General features: G+C 55.3%; 1 protein-coding gene across 2 annotated transcripts in view; it reads right to left on the reverse strand.

Annotated features, from left to right (window-relative positions):
• Window positions 1-4017: 4017 nt before the first annotated feature.
• Window positions 4018-20513, reverse strand: part of TYK2 (tyrosine kinase 2) — a 59074-nt gene continuing 42578 nt past the window's right edge. For both annotated transcript variants that reach the window (XM_077329781.1, XM_077329780.1), the window contains exons 10-24: window positions 19443-19635; window positions 18181-18287; window positions 16720-16896; window positions 16180-16267; window positions 15833-15960; window positions 14416-14551; window positions 13203-13354; window positions 12052-12202; window positions 11348-11445; window positions 10507-10699; window positions 9727-9845; window positions 9323-9495; window positions 7602-7719; window positions 6977-7087; window positions 4018-6648 (exon numbers count right to left, since the gene is read on the reverse strand). In XM_077329781.1, coding sequence (XP_077185896.1) covers window positions 6514-6648; window positions 6977-7087; window positions 7602-7719; window positions 9323-9495; window positions 9727-9845; window positions 10507-10699; window positions 11348-11445; window positions 12052-12202; window positions 13203-13354; window positions 14416-14551; window positions 15833-15960; window positions 16180-16267; window positions 16720-16896; window positions 18181-18287; window positions 19443-19635 — 2079 coding nt within the window. In that variant the 3' untranslated portion in view covers window positions 4018-6513. The remainder of the gene's footprint in view (window positions 6649-6976; window positions 7088-7601; window positions 7720-9322; window positions 9496-9726; window positions 9846-10506; window positions 10700-11347; window positions 11446-12051; window positions 12203-13202; window positions 13355-14415; window positions 14552-15832; window positions 15961-16179; window positions 16268-16719; window positions 16897-18180; window positions 18288-19442; window positions 19636-20513) is intronic.

Raw genomic sequence — 20513 nt, forward strand, 5'->3', positions numbered from 1 at the left:
GAGCTCAGTTCCCCTGGAGAAAAGGGCTGCTTGGGAGGGGGGACTCTGTGGCCTTGGACCCCTCTGAGGGTCAGGGATGCCAGCCTCCAGGGGGGGCCTGGGGATCCCCTGGAATTCCAGCTCCTCTCCAGACTGCAGAGCTCAGTTCCCCTGGAGAAAAGGGCTGCTTGGGAGGGGGACTCTGTGGCCTTGGACCCCACTGAGGGTCAGGGATGCCAGCCTCCAGGTGGGGCCTGGGGATCCCCTGGAATTCCAGCTCCTCTCCAGACTGCAGAGATCAGTTCCCCTGGAGAAAAGGGCTGCTTGGGAGGGGGGACTCTGTGGCCTTGGACCCCACTGAGGGTCAGGGATGCCAGCCTCCAGGTGGGGCCTGGGGATCCCCTGGAATTCCAGCTCCTCTCCAGACTGCAGAGCTCAGTTCCCCTGGAGAAAAGGGCTGCTTGGGAGGGGGACTCTGTGGCCTTGGACCCCACTGAGGGTCAGGGATGCCAGCCTCCAGGTGGGGCCTGGGGATCCCCTGGAATTCCAGCTCCTCTCCAGACTGCAGAGATCAGTTCCCCTGGAGAAAAGGGCTGCTTGGGAGGGGGGACTCTGTGGCCTTGGACCCCACTGAGGGTCAGGGATGCCAGCCTCCAGGTGGGGCCTGGGGATCCCCTGGAATTCCAGCTCCTCTCCAGACTGCAGAGCTCAGTTCCCCTGGAGGAAAGGGCTGCTTGGGAGGGGGACTCTGTGGCCTTGGACCCCACTGAGGGTCAGGGATGCCAGCCTCCAGGTGGGGCCTGGGGATCCCCTGGAATTCCAGCTCCTCTCCAGACTGCAGAGCTCAGTTCCCCTGGAGTAAAGGGCTGTTTGGGAGGAGGGACTCTGTGGCCTTGGACCTCACTGAGGGTTAGGGATGCCAGCCTCCAGGTGGGGCCTGGGGATCCCCCAGAATTCCAGCTCCTCTCCAGACAGCAGAGCTCAGTTCCCCTGGAGAAAAGGGCTGCTTGGGAGGGGGGACTCTGTGGCCTTGGACCCCACTGAGGGTCAAGGATGCCAGCCTCCAGGTGGGGCCTGGGGATCCCCCGGAATTCCAGCTCCTCTCCAGACTGCAGAGATCAGTTCCCCTGGAGAAAAGGGCTGCTTGGGAGGGGGGGACTCTGTGGCCTTGGATCCCACTGAGGGTCAGGGATGCCAGCCTCCCGGTGGGGCCTGGGATCCCCTGCAATTCCAGCTCCTCTCCAGACTGCAGAGCTCAGTTCCCCTGGAGGAAAGGGCTGCTTGGGAGGGGGGACTCTGTGGCCTTGGACCCCACTGAGGGTGAGGGATGCCAGCCTCCAGGTGGGGCCTGGGGATCCCCTGGAATTCCAGCTCCTCTCCAGACTGCAGAGCTCAGTTTCCCTGGAGGAAAGGGCTGCTTGGGAGGGGGGACTCTGTGGCCTTGGACCCCACTGAGGGTCAGGGATGCCAGCCTCCAGGTGGGGCCTGGGGATCCCCTGGAATTCCAGCTCCTCTCCAGACTGCAGAGATCAGTTCCCCTGGAGGAAAGGGCTGCTTGGGAGGGGGGACTCTGTGGCCTTGGACCCCACTGAGGGTCAGGGATGCCAGCCTCCAGGTGGGGCCTGGGGATCCCCTGGAATTCCAGCTCCTCTCGACTGCAGAGATCAGTTCCCCTGGAGAAAAGGGCTGCTTGGGAGGAGGGACCTATGAAGCAGGTTTGGATTTGGACCTCAGGCCACACCTGCCCACCATGACCAGCAAACATCCCAGGCATTCAGAAGAGAGAATTTTGGAGGCCCCAGAAATGGGTGGGAAGGTGTGCATGCAATCAGAACAGCTAGGATTTTGAGGGGAAAACAGTATTGGTAACCCCGTGCATAATTTTGTAATTTGAAAGGCTGACCCCAAATATTTCTCTCAATTACAGCTAAACCACACTGGTTGGATTATTAACTTGGCTGTGCTCTTGGAGAGGTGCAAAGTGCAACCTCGATTTCCCCTCCTTTATCAACACTGCTGGTTAATAGTTTGCAGTTCGTGGCAGATACTCTTTGGAAGGAGAAAACTATATCAACTATCCTGGACCTTGGCCACTGAGGGCTCGTAACCATGCTAGGGTGTGTGCAGCCTTGCTCTACTTCCGTTCCTCACCAGCAGGGGTAGCCAGACTGTGGGTCATCAGATGGTGGACCACAATTCCCATGAGCCCATGCCAGCTGGCAAAGGCTCGTGGGAATTGTAGTCCGTGGACAGCTAGAGAGCCACAGACTGGCCACCTCTGCTTCCCAGCTTACATAACTTCTATTTGCATAACTCTTTGCAGTTTCACCATCCTTTAATTGTTGTTATGTTTATGTTATTGTTACCACCTTACTGTTACCAGAATTATGTTACCTGTACTATTTTGGTGTTTCGTGTAAACCGCCCTGAGCCTTCGGGGAGGGCAGTATATAAATACAATAAACAAATAAATAATGCCTGTAAATACACCAGTGGGGTGTCGTGGTTAGTGTGATTGCACCAGCATGGGGACACCACGACACCCATCAATGCTGCTTTAGATGCCGATTAAGTGATTTTAGAACGTGGGCTGGGCCGGGTGGGGCCGTTCCCTAGCAAGGCTTGTGATTGGCTGAGCTGCTGAAAGGGATCCCATGAAGCAGATCTTCTGCCTGAAATTTTGTGACGTTGAAGTTGGCTGTCAATTTCCCCCCCTGAGCTCTTGCCGTGGGGTGACGGACAGGCTTCCCAGGATTTGGCAGGCATTTTCTGCGCCCACCAGCCTCTCTCTGAAGCGCCAAAGGTGTCCACAGGATCAAGGTCTGGGATCACTACGCCTAGGATCTGGGATAACCCAGCTCAAATCTCCACACCGCCATGGAAGCTCTCTAGGTGATCTTCGACCTGCGGCCCTCCAGATGTCCATGGACTACAATTCCCATGAGCCCCTGCCAGCTGGCAGGGGCTCATGGGAATTGTAGTCCATGGACATCTGGAGGGCCGCAGGTTGACTGTCCCTGGTCTACTCAGACTGGCAGTGGCTCAGTGGCCCTTTCGTTCCCTTCTAGCCAATCCTGTCTAGCCTGGCAGGGGCTCATGGGAATTGTAGTCAATGGACATCCGGAGGGCCGCAGGTTGACTGCTCCTGGTCCACTCAGTGGCTCTTTCCCATCCCCTTCTAGCCAATCCTTTCTAACCGGAAATGCCGGGGATTGGACCTGGGACCTCCCACCTGCCAGGCAGATGTTCTCCCACAAAGCCACGGTCCTCGAGTGAAATTCCCTTCCTACTGAATCAGACCCTTAGTGCATCAAGGTCAGTATCGTCCCTCCCAATCCCACCCCCCACCCCAGTTTTGACTGTAACGACCGACGGACCCGAGAAACGTTAACAGTTCCAAGTTTACTTGAAGGAAAACGTACAGATCGCAACCGGGTTACAGTGGCTGGCGGCTCTAGCTGGGGCTAGGCCTCGGAGTACTTGAGAGGACCTTCACAGTGCAGAAACGGCTCCGGGTGCAGAATCCCCTCTTGTGGCGCATGCCTGCGCACGGGTGTGCATGTCTACGCGCACCCACGCCCCAAACAAGCGGGGTGAAGTTTGCTCCTGCTTCTGCGGAGGGGGCAGCCCTTGTCTCCGGCGTTCCTTCTGTCGCAACTCCCGAAAGAAAAGGCACAATGCCGCTAAATGCTTTGGGGGCCAAAAGGCCAGCGGAGGAGGGGGCTGCAGGGCTACACAGCCCCAGAGCCAAGCTCGTGCAACGCAGCTACGTTAACAGGAAAGAAACTTCTTTTAAGGGGGCCAGAGTGGGCGTAGGAAAGGTTTTTAAGGCCAGCGGCACCAGCTTAACCAAGCGTTGTGGTTGTAGCTTCTGCAGCAACAAGGACTTGAATCTTCTGCAAATCCATCTTGGGCAAAAGGGGTCCTCCCCGGACTGGAGCAGGGGTAGGCAAACTGCGGCCCTCCAGATGTCCATGGACTACAATTCCCAGGAGCCCCTGCCAGCGAATGCTGGCAGGGGCTCCTGGGAATTGTAGTCCATGGACATCTGGAGGGCCGCAGTTTGCCTACCCCTGGACTAGAGAGTCGCAACCCCCCCCTCCCATTTTCATGACAAAAAGACAGGGGCAGGATATGTCACGCCGCTGAAGGCCGTGCACGGGGCTTGAATCAGCCGTGGGGGGAGGGGGTCTCGCAGGGGTCCGCACCCTCTGAAACCCGCACCGCGCTCACAGATAGGCCTCCGAATCTGTTCTCCACTTCTTTGCCGATGGTCAAACGTTAACAGAGCGGCTAAGGAACTGAACGCCCAGCCGTAGCTATTTTAAGACGCATGAACAATGCCTGCTGTACGACGGGGCTCAAAGACGCACGTCGACAAGGAGATCCCTCGGCCCGGATGGTTCAAAGTCCTAGAATATCTGGTGGTAAATGCAGGAGGCTCCCTCCCTTCCACTGGGAGGTGGTGGGGGTGGCTACTCATGAGTAAGACAGAGGTTGCTTCTATCCTGTGGAGCTCTGGAATGATGGGAAAGGCTCCTGGACTGAGGGGTGCGCACGGGCCATTCCCCACTCCAGCTAGATTAATGAAAACATTCTGGCCCACCAAGCCCTGGCCTTTTCTGTGTTTTCGGCAAAACAAGTGCTGTGAGCCACCAAGGAGGGAATCGAGGGCATTTGGACTCTCTCAAGGCCCCTCTTGGTGGGATGAGGCACCAGAGTGACAAGTCTGTCGACAGAGGCGTCCCCTCCCCGCCCGCATCCGGTATGGGACCAGGTCCTCAAGAATCCGATCCGACAAACCCCCCTAAGTCAGGAGGGAACCACGTGCCCCTGGGAATGTAGGCGGGCGAGGGGCAGGGCAGGGCAGCACTGAAGGGCATGGACGTTAAGAAGAAGAAGAGTTGGTTCTTATATGCTGCTTTTCCCTACCCGAAGGAGGCTCAAAGCGGCTTACAGTCGCCTTCCCTTTCCTCTCCCCACAACGGACACCCTGTGGGGTGGGTGAGGCTGAGAGAGCACTGATATTCCTGCTCAGTCAGAACAGCTTTATCAGTGCTGTGGCGAGCCCAAGGTCACCCAGCTGGCTGCATGTGGGGGAGCGCAGAATCGAACCTGGCATGCCAGATTAGAAGTCCGCACTCCTAACCACTACACCAAACTGGCTCTCTCTGCAGCAATTAAGCAGCTCTGCAGCACGCCGTCCGACGTGGACGTCTTGTGGCTTCCGCGATTTCTGGCGGGGTCTGAGATGAAGCCGTGAAAACAGGACGTGACATACGCCGAGGTGAAACCGGGAACCAGAATGTTGGTTAGAGAAAGCAAAAATCCTCGGGGTTTCCAACGCAAAAAAGGCAAGTGGCTAACAGTTAAGGCCGAATGGCAGGAGGTCCCTTCCTCTGAGGTATAAGCGGCAGCTGGGCTCCCCAGGGTACCACAGAAGGGCCACGGCTGCGACTCAAGTTTGCTCCCCATGGGGTTGCGGTGCAATATACAGGCTCGGCGTTTCCTTCCGGCCTCCGCCCCACCCACTCCGTCCCTCCTTCAAATTCACATTTTCTGGTCGGACGACAGGCAAGGAAAGACCCTGAAAGATTCAGCAGTTCCAAACAAGCTGGGCATCCAACAGAGCCCCGAGAACGGTCACAGGCGACGAGGAGCTGCTCTCAGCAGTCGCCTCGAAGCCGTCAGGCGAAATCCGTTCTGGGGAAGCGCCCCCAAGGGCCCCTCCGTAAAGACAAACCAATCTTTCCCAGCAGACCTTCTGTACAGGTGCTCCCTTGGAATCTTCCTGCATGCTGCACAAAGAGAAGAGCGGCCTGTAAGGAATCCAGGCCCTCCAGCCGTTGTCAAAACACTCGGGAAATGGGGAAGAGGGGCAAGTTCACATATCTTTGGGTATTCGAAGCAATAGCTGTGAACGTAGATTAACGGGAGGTCTCGGGGAGGGGACTGACATCCCCCCCCCCCGTTTCCTTAGAAAGGAGCTGCAGGGAACCGGAAACAGCCGGACGGTGTCCCCCGCTGTCTGTAAGTACAAATAGCCCTAAGTTGTCTATGCAGCTCACATCAATTCCTATGCGGCCTTTTCCCACCGCGCGGGACCTTGGCCGCCTTGACTTCCTAACGCGGTGGGACTCAAGCGTCTTTTTGGCCCGAGCCGGTCACTTCGTCCATGCCAGACTGACCGACGGGCCCAGAAGTCCGTGAAGGCAGAGCGCAGTCCGCTCGCCCGCTGGCGTCCATAACGCTTGCAGTGCGTCTTCTCCGGCAAGCGTTCCGTCGGACGGCGCTGTTCCGCCACCCGCCCTCCGCCTTCGTAGGGAGCAGAGGAGCAAACGGGTGGGCTCAGGCTGAATCACATCTGGTGGGATGGGGACCGGGCCGCCTCCGCCAAGGCTGGGGTGCTTGACGTGAGTTCCGGAGGCCAAGCGCCAGACGGCGGCATCCCCGAGGCAGGCCGATCGCGCCAAAGCAGCATCCGGGGCTCTGGGGCCGAGTGCAAACGAGAGCGTAGGCTCCGGGGGAGGGGTCTCAACAGACGCTGAAGACCGAGGGGGCCTGGGCCCGGTACTTCTCGTGGAAGGCCTTGAGGACGGGCACCAGGTTGGCGAAGGCCGGGCGGAAGGCGGCTTCTGATTCCCAACAGTTCTTCATCAGGCGGTAGATCTGGGGGGGGAAGAGGCACGGGTGAACGGGGAGCGCAGGGCAGGAGGGGGCGAAAGAGCGAGAGGGAGGCACACAAGGTGGTTGTGCTGAAATGGAATCTGTCGAAAGCCCGGGCGGAACATCTACGTTTCCCCTCCAGAGCGGCCGACTGGAATTCGTCCCTGTCCAGAGGGCTCCTTTCTCCGGACCAGCCCTGATTTTTAAGCCCCTAGCTGGACTACAGAAGCTGAAGAGGCAACGGCATTCCCAGGGATGCTCTGGCCTTCCGAAGAGCCCCGGCCATTCTTAAGACCTTCGCCAGCCTCTGGCGCGACATTCTGGGACTCACCTCAGAGGGACAGTCCTTGGGGGTGGGCAGCCGCCTCCCCCTGTCCAGCAGTTCTATCAGCCGCAGCACGGTCATCTGACCCTGAGTTACGCCAATCATCTCGATGAATTTCTGAAGCAACCGGGGGGGGGGGGGGGGAGAAACCAACAATTAGTGAATGCAGATCATGCACCAGGGAGCCCTGGCCTTCCAAAAAAGAAGGGCTCCAGATGTATAGATAGGTCAGAATTCCTTGTGCTACTGACGGGATGGGTCTTTCCCATCCCCTCCTGCCTGGTCCTTCTAACTGGAGATGCCAGGGATTGAACCTGGGACCTCCTGCCTGCCAAGCAGAGGCTCTGCCACTGAGCCAGGGTCTCAGGCCAAGGTCTTTCCCATCCCCTCCTGCCTGGTCCTTCTAACTGGAGATGCCAGGGATTGAACCTGGGACCTCCTGCCTGCCAAGCAGAGGCTCTGCCACTGAGCCAGGGTCTCAGGCCAAGGTCTTCCCCATCCCCTCCTGCCTGGTCCTTTTAACTGGAGATGCCGGGGATTGAACCTGGGACCTCCTGCCTGCCCAGCAGAGGCTCGTGTCTTAGCCATTGCAGCGTTCTCACCCACTGATATCCCCAGTTGTGGGACTCACCGTTGGGGGGCTTTGGCTAGGATCACAGTGTGTCAAGAGCTCGTATAAAGTCACCCCGAAAGACCAGACATCGGAGGCGTAGTAAAACTTGCACTCCTTCAGGCACTCCATGGCATACCTGTGGCACAAAAGAAACACGGACGAGGAAGTGCTGAGTACGAGGTCAAAGGACTTTCTGAATGGAAGGAAAGGTCCACCTAAGATGATCAGAGGAGCCCAGCTGGATCTGACTAGGGGCACATCTATTCCAGCATCCTTCCTCACCCAGGGCCAAAACCAGGGCAGAGGCCGAGGCCTTCCCCTGAGAAGACCCTCGGAAGAGCCCTGCTGGGTCAGGCCAGGGAGGGTCCCTCCAGTCCAGCCTCCCGTCTCCCCCAGGGGCCAGCCAGTTCCTCTGCAGGGCAAGCCACAGGGCAGAGAGGCCGAGGCCTTCCCCTGACAAGACCCTCGGAAGAGCCCTGCTGGGTCAGGCCAGGGAGGGTCCCTCCAGTCCAGCCTCCCGTCTCACCCAGGGGCCAGCCAGTTCCTCTGCAGGGCCAGCCACAGGGCAGAGAGGCCGAGGTCTTCCCTTGAGAAGACCCTCAGAAGAGCCCTGCTGGGTCAGGCCAGGGGGGGTCCCTCCAGTCCAGCCTACCGTCTCACCCAGGGGCCAGCCAGTTCCTCTGCAGGGCCAGCCACAGGGCAGAGAGGCCGAGGCCTTCCCCTGAGAAGACCCTCGGAAGAGCCCTGCTGGGTCAGGCCAGGGAGGGTCCCTCCAGTCCAGCCTCCCGTCTCACCCAGGGGCCAGCCAGTTCCTCTGCAGGGCCAGCCACAGGCTAGAGAGGCCGAGGCCTTCCCCTGAGAAGACCCTCAGAAGAGCCCTGCTGGGTCAGGCCAGGGGGGGTCCCTCCAGTCCAGCCTACCGTCTCACCCAGGGGCCAGCCAGTTCCTCTGCAGGGCCAGCCATAGGGCAGGGGGGCCGAGGCCTTCCCCTGAGAAGACCCTCAGAAGAGCCCTGCTGGGTCAGGCCAGGGAGGGTCCCTCCAGTCCAGCCTCCCGTCTCACCCAGGGGCCAGCCAGTTCCTCTGCAGGGCCAGCCACAGGGCAGAGAGGCCGAGGCCTTCCCCTGAGAAGACACTCAGAAGAGCCCTGCTGGGTCAGGCCAGGGAGGTTCCACCTAGTTCCGCCATCTCAGACAGCGGCCAACCAGCTCCACGGCCATCCAACCACAGGGCCGTCCAACCACAGAGCAACAGAAGCCAAGGCCTTCCCCTGAAGTTGCTCATGGCATTGGGATAGAGAGGCCGACTGCCTCCGAACATGGAGGTTCCCTTCAGTAGCCCCAGATAGTAGCCACTGAATTTGTCTAGCCGTGTTTGTTAACAGCATCCAGGAGGCCCTTCTGGAAAGCTCCAGTGGAGCCTGCCCTGGCTGGTACTTGAATGGGAGACCCCAAACACAGTTTAGGGTTGCTATACCGAGGCAGGCACTGTCAAAACCACCCGTGTCTGCCTCCTGCCCCCACCGGAATGACCCAGGATAGCCCAATCAGATCAGATCTCCATAGCGAAGCCTTGGTTAGTGATTGGACGGGAGGCCACAGGGGCTGTCCAGGGCTGCTACGCCGAGGCAGGCACTGACAAAACCCCCACTGGATCGTCATTAAGACAGCTGTGAGCGGACAAGCCCTTTCCCACCCTGACCCCCTCGGGTGCCCAGACGTCCGGCGAGGGTGTCCCTACCAGAAGACGGGGCTGTCTCCATCTTCGCACACCCGGTAGTACTCGTGCCCTTCCGGGATGGCCTTGGCCAGCCCAAAGTCCCCGATCTTGACCACGTTCTCGTTCTCCAGGAGCACATTCCTGGCCGCCAGGTCCCGGTGGATGTAGCGGAGGGAGTGGAGGTAAGCCATGCCCTGCCGAAAGCAAACGCAGGGTGAGCGCCCAGTTTCCTTGGTGGAGGAGGCTCGAAGGCCCAGCCGCTGAGGGGCTTGAGAGGTTCCCAGCCTCTGGGTTGAAGAATTCCTTCCCCAAATAAGGGAAGAGGAAAACCAGCCTGCCCCAGTCCCTCTCTCCCCCCCCCCCCCGTAGCTTCCTCTATTCCCACCACAGGGAATGGGAATTTTTTCGGCATGTGAATTCCGCACCTCGCAGATCTGCTGGGCAAAGAGGAGGATGTGGGCCAGGCCGACGTGGTGCTTCGGAAGGTAATCCCGGAGGCTCCCCAGAGGCACGTACTCCATGATGAGCTGCACGACCTTTTCCCCTGTAAATGGAGAGTCAGATGTGGGGGTTGGAACTCTTCGGTCTGACCTTCCTGCCCCTCTAAAAGAGACCTAAAGCACCGTGCAGAGAAGGAGGCAGATAGCCAGGCGGAGATGGAGTCAGAGGGAGGTGGAGCTAGAAAGGAAGACAGATATAGACCGGGAGGCCGTGACTGTATCAGAAAGGGAGATGGAGGCAGTGAGGGAGAAGAGCCAGAGCTCAAAAGGGAGCCAAAAAAAGAGGCTGAGCGAGGAAGGGAGACAGAGAGGGAGGTGCAGCTATACAAGGAGGCAGAACTAGAGAGGGAGGCAGAGGGAGATGCAGCCAGAAAGGGAGGCAGAGCCAGAGAAGGAGGCAAAGCCAGAAAGAGAGGCAGAGCTAGAAAGGGAGGTGGAGGCAGAGCCAGAGCCAGAAAAGGAGACAGAGAGGGAAATGCAGCCAGAAAGGGAGGTGGAGCTAGAGAGGGACGCAGAGGGAGAGCAGAAAGGGAGACAGAGACAGACAGGGAGGCAGTGCCAGAGAGGGATGCGGAGGTATAGAATCCTCAGTTATTTTCTTGCGTGGGTAGAATGAGGGGGAAAGGAAGCATGGAGGAGAGGCAGGATCAGGCCCTTCTTCCTCCCTCCGTCAGCCCTGGGGCCCCAAGGTCAGAGGGTCCGTACCTTGCTCGCTGCAGCATCCCTTGTATTTGACGATGTTTTCATGGTAGAGGGTCTTCAGGATCTCAATCTCCTTTTTCCAGCTGGCCAAGAGCTGCTGGCTGCAGCCCGACTTCAAGGACTTCACGGCCACCATCTCGCCCGTGCCGTCGTTGGTGGGATCGTAGCAGTACAGGCTCACCTTGCCGAAGTGGCCCTAGCAAAGCGGGCGAGGGAACAAAGCCAGTTTGTTGCCACGAGCAATTAATCGGAGAAGGAGGTCACGCTCTCAGTGTACAGCCCAGGGGCTGATTCTCAGACCAGAGGTCCCCAACACGATGCCCATGAGCATCATGACACCTGCCAACCTCCTTTCTGGCGCTTGCTCAGTGGTTTTAGAAAATGAGTGTGATTCATGGGCACATTTGTCCAGCAAGGTTTGTGATGGGCCACTGCAGAATTCACTGGCAGTGCAGATTTTTAAAATGTCATTCATTCATTCATTCATTCATTCATTCATTCATTCATTCATTCATTCATTCATTCATTCATTCATTCATTCATTCATTCATTCATTCATTCATTCATTCATTCATTCGACTTTTACACCACCCCTCTTAAACAAGTCATATCGGGACAGCAGCTGACATCACAGCGCAAGGATCTTCCCAATATGACTTCAGGCAAGCTGTGGCAGCCATTTTAAGGATGGCTCCACCTTCTGTGGCAGCCATTTTGCCGTTGGCTCTGCCTCCTGTGGCGGCTACCTCGCTGCGTAAAAATTCCGAAGGCGCCCACAGAGGCAAAAAAGGGTCCCTCGAAGTCGTATCACTGACAAAACGGGAAACCAAAGAGCTTTCTTTACCTCTCCCAGATCTCGGATCTTCTTCAAGTACCGCTTCTGAAAGACGGTTGGGTCGGACACGGGACACTCGGGGTTAACTGAGGTGATGTCGAGGAGATCTGAAACAGGAGAGAAAGAGCTCAGAGGTGGCACGGCAGGTGCGGATCGTGAAGAAGGGAGAGGACGCAAACGGCAGCGTCCACGGGTTGATCCCAAAAATATATGGAATCAAGAAACCCTTAAAAAAAAACCCGAAAGAAATAAGGACGTGGGTCCTGATTCGCATAAGTGCAGGCTGTAGAAAAATATTAAATACAACGAAAGTGAAGAACATGAAAGCCCTGTTTAAGTATTTGAAAGGTTGTCACTTGGAGGAGGGCAGGATGCTGTTTCTGCTGGCTGCAGAGGAGAGGACACGCAGTAATGGGTTTAAACTTCAAGTACAACGATATAGGCTAGATATCAGGAAAAAGTTTTTCACAGTCAGAGTAGTTCAGCAGTGGAATAGGCTGCCTAAGGAGGTGGTGAGCTCCCCCTCATTGGCAGTCTTCAAGCAAAGGTTGGATACAGACTATTCTCAGATGCTTTAGGATGCTTTGGGCTGATCCTGCGTTGAGCAGGGGGTTGGACTAGATGGCCTGTATGGCAACTTCCAACTCTATGATTCTATGATTCTATGATCTACAAGGCCTCAATGCTTTCAGGAATGCTGCTGCCAGCCTTACTGTTTGGCTGCAGCTGGGTGAGGTCTCGCAGGATGGTTCGGAAAGAAGGCCGCTCCTCCGGACTGTAGTTGAGGCACTGGCTGATCAAGGTGGCGAGCTCTCTGAAGGACGGCTCCGGGAGGGGGTGCTTCTTCTCGTAGAAACGCTCTTTCTGCGGGGAGAATGGGGGATTTGTTTCGTTTACCGTAAATGTTCCTTCTCGGCGGTCCGGAGGCAGGGTGGTCTCAAGCCTGGGATGAAGCTAGAAAAGCTAGACGTGAGACTGCCCAGCTGAAGGATCCTGGGAAGAGATCCTTTTGCCCCACGGTGGTTAGTGGGTGAGGTCAGTTCTTCGTATTTCACAGCTTCTGGACATTTTGTATATTGTGGGGCATTTTATGGGGCTGTCTGTTTTTAAGGGGAATTTTAGTGGGTTTTTTAGGTATGTTGTAGAGCAGGGGTAGTCAAACTGCGGCCCTCCAGATGTCCATGTACTACAATTCCCAGGAGCCCCTGCCAGCAAAAGCTGGCAGGGACTCCTGGGAACTGTAGTCCATGGAAATCTGGAGGGCCGCAGTTTGACTACCCCTGTTGTAGAGCCTCTTGTGGCGCAGATGGTAAGGCAGCAGACATGCAGTCTGAAAGCTCTGCCCATGAGGCTGGGAGTTCGATCCCAGCAGCCGGCTCAAGGTTGACTCAGCCTTCCATCCTTCCGAGGTCGGTAAAATGAGTACCCAGTTTGCTGTTGGGGGGTAAACGGTAATGACTGGGGACGGCACTGGCAAACCACCCCGTATTGAGTCTGCCATGAAAACGCTGGAGGGCGTCACCCCAAGGGTCAGACATGACTCGGTGCTTGCACAGGGGATACCTTTACCTTTACCAATTATAAACAAACAAACAAACAAACAAGAGGGTGTCAGACAGGAATGTGGCATGCTGGCAGGGGCTCAGGGGAATTGTAGTCCATGGACATCTGAAGAAACACAATTTGGCCACCCCTGCTCTAGATGTAGACCTGCTTCTTGGCTGATCTTCTTCAGGGATTATTCTTACTCAGTCTTTCTCTCTCCTCCCTTCTGCCCCCTCCCCCTGAGGATCGGCCTAAATGCTTCAGGGATACCCCCAAAGAGCACGCGTGGAACCGGCGAGACGAGGCAGGCAGCCACTACCTCGGAGGGCGTGCGTTCTTTCAGGGGCACGTCCGCATCAAAGCAGATCTCCAGCAACGTGGTCCCGAAGCTCCACTTGTCGGCGGCCGTGCTGAGGTTGCCGGTGTCCTTGACGCACTCGGGAGCGATCCACGGAATCCGGTCAACTCGCTCTGGGAGAGGGGGAGGGGGAGGGGGAGGGAAACCAAAGATTAATGTCTCCAAAATGAAAGTGAACGGTAACCGGTACTGAACATGTGCAAGGTGGGTAGGCGTCCCTAACAAAAAACACAAAGGAAGCTCTGCTCAAAGCAACAAGTCAGTTTTTTAAAAAAGAATTCCACCAAAAGGTGTCAGCAATGAGAGTAGAACAAGCCCCTGCTTTGGTTCCGTGTGCTGTGCAGGAGTCAGCAGTGTGACTCGGTGGCTAAAGAGGCAAATGGGATTTTGGGCTGTATCAAACGGAGTATCGTGTCCAGATCACGGGAGGTGATGGTACCGCTTTACTCTGCTCTGGTTCGGCTTCCCTTGGAGTCCTGTGTTCAGTTTTGGGCACCCCAGTTGAAGAGGGATGTAGACAAACTACAGGGTGTCCAGAGGATGGCAACAAAGAGGGTGAGGGGTTTGAGGTATGAGGAAAGATTGGGGGAGCTTGGTCTGTTTAGCCTGGAGAGGAGACAACTGAGATGGGATCTGATAACCATCTTCAAGTATTTAAAAGGCTGCCATGTAGAAGATGGAGCAGAGTTGTTCTCTCTTGCCCCGGAGGGACAGACCAGAACGAATGGGATGAAATTAATGCAAAAGAAATTCCATCTAAACATCCGGAAGAAGTTCCTGACAGTCAGAGCAGTTCCTCAGGGGAACAGGCTTCGTCGGGAGGTGGTGGGTTCTTCGTCTTTGGAGATTTCTAAACAGAGGCTGGAGAGCCATCTGATGGAGAGGCTGATTCTGTGAAGGTTCAAGGGGGGGTGGCAGGTGACAGTGACCATAACCCAGGGGCTATCAGGAGGCCCCCAACTGGGCCCAAACTCCAGGAGCCCTCCCACTCTTGCCCCCCCCCCCTGCAGCAAGAAGACAGAGACTCCCCGCCTCTCGATACCCTGTGCATGAATCTTAGAGCCACTGATGATCCTCAAATCCCGATGCTTATCCGATCCCCTCTTAAAGTAATCTGGGCTTGTGGCTGCCACCGCTTTCCTCAGCAGGAAATTAAGGGCAGGCGAGGGCGTACCTTCTCGGGAGAGGACAGTGAAGCTGACTCCAGGGTCACTGAGCTTAATGAAAGGCATCAAGCCGTCTTCCAGGCCTTTCCGCGCCAAGAGGATGTTCTTGGCGCAGACGTTGCCGTGCACCAGGTTTTTGTTCTCCTGTGAGAGAAAAGAGTCTCGTGAAAGATCTCTGAAACTCTGACGCTGGCACAGACCGAACCAGTTCTGAAGCCCCCTCCAATGGAAATGTTTCCCTTCAGCAGCAGGAACTGGGAGGAGGAGAGCATGTTAATACTCTGCCTCCAACTCAGAAAAGTGTTCCATTGTGGATCTGTTTCCCCGTGATGTCGGGAGTCCCCGGTCTCTCTGAGCCTGCTTGGCACCTTTAAAATTCTGACACAGCAAGGTGGGCGCGGCCACAAAATGGCGGCCGCGGAAGGTGGAGCCAGCTGTGAAATTGCTGCCACAGGGGGCGGAGCCAGCCACAAAATGGCAGCCACAGGAGGTGGAGCCAGCCATGAAATTGCTGCCAAAGTAGGAGGAGCCAGCCACAAAATGGCAGACACTGGAGACGGAGCCAGCCACAGGTCACCTTCAGTCAAACAGTGAAGATCTTTCGAGTTGTGATCAATTTCGAAGAAATTACTGTAGCACTGTAATCGAAGGAGCCATTCTATAACAATATTTGCTTGACCACTGACTTGTACGATCAGGATCATTAATGGTCATTTTTTTTTTGTTGTCAGCCATTTTGTTAGATTGGTCATTCTCAACCAGGGTTATTAGTAACTCTAGGGTTACTCCAGAGCCCCGAGGGGGTTACTCCAGTGGGGCATGCAGAAGGTCCGAGTTAATTTAGTTATAAATTAACTAAGCCGGGGAGAAGTCAGGAGGACAGAGTGGCTTTCTGCTCATTGGTCTGGACTCTGGTGGCTTTTCTCCACACACAATAGAAGAATGGAAGGGAAGAGCTGGACCTGCTGCACTCCCCCCGCCCCCACTGGCTCCTCCCATTCCCCCCCTTGCAGGGATTCTCAATCTCTGGGTGGTAAAACACAAAAGCCACTCCCCTCCTGGGGGGTGCTGTGAGATCTCCCAAAGTTACAAGTGATCTCCAAATCACACAGGTCATTTCCTGGGAGGAGAATTGCTGCTTTGCAGGTGGGCTTTAGGACAGCTGAGAGGAATGCTTCCTTGATTGGCTCAGCCAAGTTACTGCATGCACAAAAACAAAACTAGCTTCCTATTTAAGAAGCACTGGATTTTATGATGCCACGTATACCATAAACACGTGACTTCTGGGGACGTGGCAGGGAGGCATGGCCAGCTGGCATCGCTTCTGGGGTTACTCGAAGCCTGACCACGGTTTACTCCATGGTCAGAAAGGTTGAAAAATGTGGGAGGGTCCATATGTGCTTTGAGCTGCCCGAAGACACCTACCAAGTAACTCAGGGCACTCGCCAACTGCGCAGCGACGGTAAACTTCCAGCCAACCGTTACTCGCCCCTTGTTCTTGCGCAAGAAGACGTCCAGCGGGCCGTGCTCAATGTACTCCTCCACCATTATGTCTGCGGGTGATGAAGGGGAAAAAGTGAAACAGAAAGTGAGAATCCAAAGGTGAAGAGAGACCTTTGCATCAGGTCCGGAGGTGGATGGATTGGATGCCGCACCACAGGAGGCCACAACAGAAGACCAGACTGTTGTGTCTTGAAGAGCCAGGAGCAAGGCAGGGAGAAAAGGCCTGCAGAAGGCAGACCGGGGTGGGGTGGGGAGTGGGACATACTTACTCTCTGAGCCCCGTACGCAAACTCCATGCACAAACGCCAAGTGGATGTGGGAGACCTGGCTCATGAGGCTGGCAGTCTCGAAGAATGCCTGTGGATAACAGAGGGCGGGCTGTCACTGCTCAAAAGGTACAGCTGAGACACATGAGTGGGACTGATATTGGCTGACTGCTATTGGCCCACAGAGCCACAGTCTCAGGTCAAGGTCTTCCCCATCTGCTTCTGGCTGGTCGTTTTAACTGGAGAGGCCTGGGATTGAACCAGGGAGCTTCTGCCTGCCAAGCAGAGGCTCTGCCACTGAGCCAGGGTCTCAGGCCAAGGTCTTTTCCCATCCCCTCCTGCCTGGTCTTTTTCACTGGAGATGCCGGGGATTGAACCAGGGACCTTCTGCAAGTGGAACAGGTGCTCTACAACTGAGCCACAGATGCACCCCAGTCAAAGGAAGCTGCCGCCCTAAATCCAGAATCTGAAGGAAGCTCACCCACTCTGCAGGCAAGCAGAGGGCATGCTCTGCTCTCTGGCTACCCCACTGCTTTTGCTCACCAGTGCAATGTCCCTGTGGCTGGGATCCAGCATCTTGAGCACCACCCGCATCTCCCGGCTGTTGTTGTTCTGCTCCGTGGAGAAATATTCTGCCTCATCGTCGCCCCCGGCCCCGCCGCACACACGCAGCACTCCGTCATAGATGTTGGTGCGTGTCCCTTGCCCCAGATGGGCTCTCTGCAGGAAATGAAAAACCCACACTGTGTCAGCAGAAGAATTCTTGGACAACGGCTGAAAGGCTAGCTAGATAACAGCTACAGCAAAATTCTGGGCCTCTCACCTGGCCCCTCTTCCCCCGCCTCTCTCCTCTGACTCCTCCTATCAATTACTGATTGATTGATTTTTATGCCGCTGCTCTTTCCAGTAATTTCATGGTGGCTTACCCAGGATAAAACAGTAAAAATACAATAAAATCCCCTAAAACACCTCTTACGGTAAAGGTATCCCCTGTGCAAGCACCGGGTCATGTCTGACCCTTGGGGTGACGCCCTCCAGCATTTTCATGACAGACTCAATACGGGGTGGTTTGCCAGTGCCTTCCCCAGTCATTACAGTTTACCCCCCAGCAAGCTGGGTACTCATTTTACCAACCTCGGATGGATGGAAGGCTGAGTCGATCTTGAGCCGGCTGCTGGGATCGAACTCCCAGCCTCACGGGCAGAGCTTCAGACTGCATGTCTGCTGCCTTACCACTCTGCGCCACAAGAGGCTCTAATACCTAAAAACCCCACTAAAACTCCCCTTAAAAACAGACAGCCCCATAAAATGCCCCACAATATACAAAATGTCCAGAAGCGGTGAAATACAAAGAACTGACTTCACCCACTAACCACCATGGGGCAAAAGGATCTCATGGGCATAGCTTCAGACAACATGTCTGCTGCCTTACCACTCTGCGCCACAAGAGGCTCTTAAAAAAAACACCTCTTACACCAATAGATAGATGGCAACCTATACTGATCCTTACTAGTATCCCTCTCCTCCCCCCCCCTCCCCAATTCAGCCAGAGGGCCAAGCCTCCTTCTGCTGGAAGCGAGGGGCCAGATCTAAAAGGCATCAAGGGGGGATCCTAATAGCCGACATCTCACTGGCTACAGACGCGGTAATTGTGGCTGATGCAAACAGCGATTAATTTGTGGTTTTAAAAATTCTTAATTTTATTTTATATATATGTGGATTTCATTGGTTTTCTTGAGTTTTTAGTCTGTGTAAACCACCCCAACACCGTATGTCTCTGAAGGGCAGTATATAAATCACGAAATAAATGCAAATAAATAAAGCAAAGAATTCAGCCCAAACTTGCCATGTCAGCACCTCCTAAATCACTGGGTGTCCTTCTCTGAGAGTTAGGCGAGGACACAGAGCTCCTTACGCAGAAGGAGAAGGCTGGGTCCTTCCTAAGCTACATCCGGCTTACCTAACACTTCCCTGACAGCCCCAAAGGGCATAAAGCGAGCTGACCTGGGTGATCTCGTCCTTCCGGATCTGGTGGAAGCTCAGCTGGGTCAGGTTCAGGATCTGCCTGCTGCTGTCTTTCACTTTCCGCGTGATCAGCAAGTCTGAGACTTCTGCGGAAGGAAGCGGAGATTGAGATTTGTCAAAACAAACAAAAAAAAAATAAAACCCTTAAAACTAAGACTATGAGAGTAGCCATGTTGGATCAGGCCAACGACCCCTCCAGTCAAACACTCTGTGTCCCATGGGCCATCGGGAGGTCCACCAGCAGAGCTTCAACTCCATAAGCCAGTGGTTCTCAACCTGGGGGTCGGGAGCCTTTTGGGGGTCAAACGACCCTTTCACAGGGGTCACGGCAGGGCAAGCAGCTTGGCTGGGGGGGGGCGCCATCCACACAACAGCCTTGCAGGGTAGATCGAGAGAGAGCGCTTGTCTGTCTGGAGCAGCAGAAAAGAGTGAGATCGGCCTGGTGGGACAAGAGGCAGAGCTGAATTGAGAAGCCCCGGGAAAAACCCAATTTATATACAATCACGAACAAGGGATCTTCACGCCACTGGTCAAATTTCTGTATTAAAGGGTCAGGGCATTAGGAAGGTTGAGAACCACTGGCATAGGTCCTCCCACAGCTGCCCCCCTCCCCCCAAGCACCAAGAAGACAGAGCATCCCTGCTCCAGAATGTTCTCTGTACACCTTGTCACACATACATTTATTTATCCATATAATTCCATATGTTTATCCATAAGAAAAAATGTGCAATACTTGACGGGTGCAAAGGAAGGTCTTGGTGGGCACCGTGGTACCCATGAGCATCACGTTGGGCAGTGGTCCCCAACCCCCAGTCCGGGGACCGGTACCGGTCCGTGGCTCCTCCTCGCCCTCCTCCCCGGCTGCAGCCTCAAGGGCTGCCCTGCCACTCTGCCGCTGGCTCAACTTTGGTGCTCTCCAGCAGCCGCCATGGCTAGGGCTCCCCCTCAGCGTGGCACTGCGCAGCTGCTGCTGGCAGCGCCCCCCAGTGGGCGGCGGGAAAGCCAGTGGATCAGGGGTTCAGGCGGCAGCGACCTCCCTTGGCAAAAGACTACCCTCCCCCGGGCCTCAGTAAAATTGTCAAGTGTTGACCGGTCCCCAGTGATAAAAAGGTTGGGGACCACTGACATTGGGGACACCCGCTATACTGTGCGTACCCCCGCTTGCTATAAGAGAATCCCTATGGTTGGCCTATATGCCCCCGAAAGCAAGACTAAGTCTTTTTACGTGGCCTATTCTGTACCTCCTGGCTTTGGTAGACAACACCTCTTTAACAAAAAGGACTCATTTCCGGCATGCAGCGTGCAGCCCTTAAGAGCGGCCATCAGCTCCTGGACGCTGGAAAACTTCTGCTCCCAGCCTTCCAGCACAAAGGAATTCCCTTTCCTCTGGATCCGGAACTGTCTGTAGTTTGCGGCATCCTGGATCCGGCCGTTCTGGAGCAAACGAGCAAAGAAGGAAGAATGAGGGAAGGATATCGACCAATCCGGGCCACTGCTAGGCAGCCCCACACCAAAGCACCCGTCTTCTTCCCTGGCCTGCACACTTTGGAGGAAGGAGAACAGACATGAGTGGGCTGGCCGGTCCCTCCATCCTGCTTAAGCACAGGTGAGGTTCCTCCAGCCGTGACTCAGTGTGATCCGAGCCAGAAAATATTTTCTTAAGCTTCAGAAGGCGGAATCAGGGTAAAGCTGATGGGCATTTTATTTATTTATTTGTTTATTAAATTTAGATACCAGGCTCCCCGGAGGCTCAGGGTGGTTTACATAAAACATATAAACAATACATAGAATCACAGAATCATAGAGTTGGAAGGGGCCACACAGGCCATCTAGTCCAACCCCCTGCTCAACGCAGGATCATAGAATCATAGAGTTGGAAGGGGCCACACAGGCCATCTAGTCCAACCCCCTGCTCTATGCAGGATCATAGAATCATAGAGTTGGAAGGGGCCACACAGGCCATCTAGTCCAACCCCCTGCTCAACACAGGATCATAGAATCCTAGAATTGGAAGGGGCCACACAGGCCATCTAGTCCAACCCCCTGCTCTATGCAGGATCATAGAATCATAGAGTTGGAAGGGGCCACACAGGCCATCTAGTCCAACCCCCTGCTCTATGCAGGATCATAGAATCATAGAGTTGGAAGGGGCCATACAGGCCATCTAGTCCAACCCCCTGCTCAACACAGGATCAGCCCAAAGCATCCTAAAGCATCCAAGAACATGAAACAATCCATAGCATATAAATAACCGTAACACTGATACTAATTAATTATAATTGTAACAGTGAAGAGTGCAAATAGTGCAATGG

This window comes from Paroedura picta, chromosome 3 (assembly GCF_049243985.1).
Source record: "Paroedura picta isolate Pp20150507F chromosome 3, Ppicta_v3.0, whole genome shotgun sequence".
In the NCBI taxonomy this organism is placed as follows: domain Eukaryota; kingdom Metazoa; phylum Chordata; class Lepidosauria; order Squamata; family Gekkonidae; genus Paroedura; species Paroedura picta.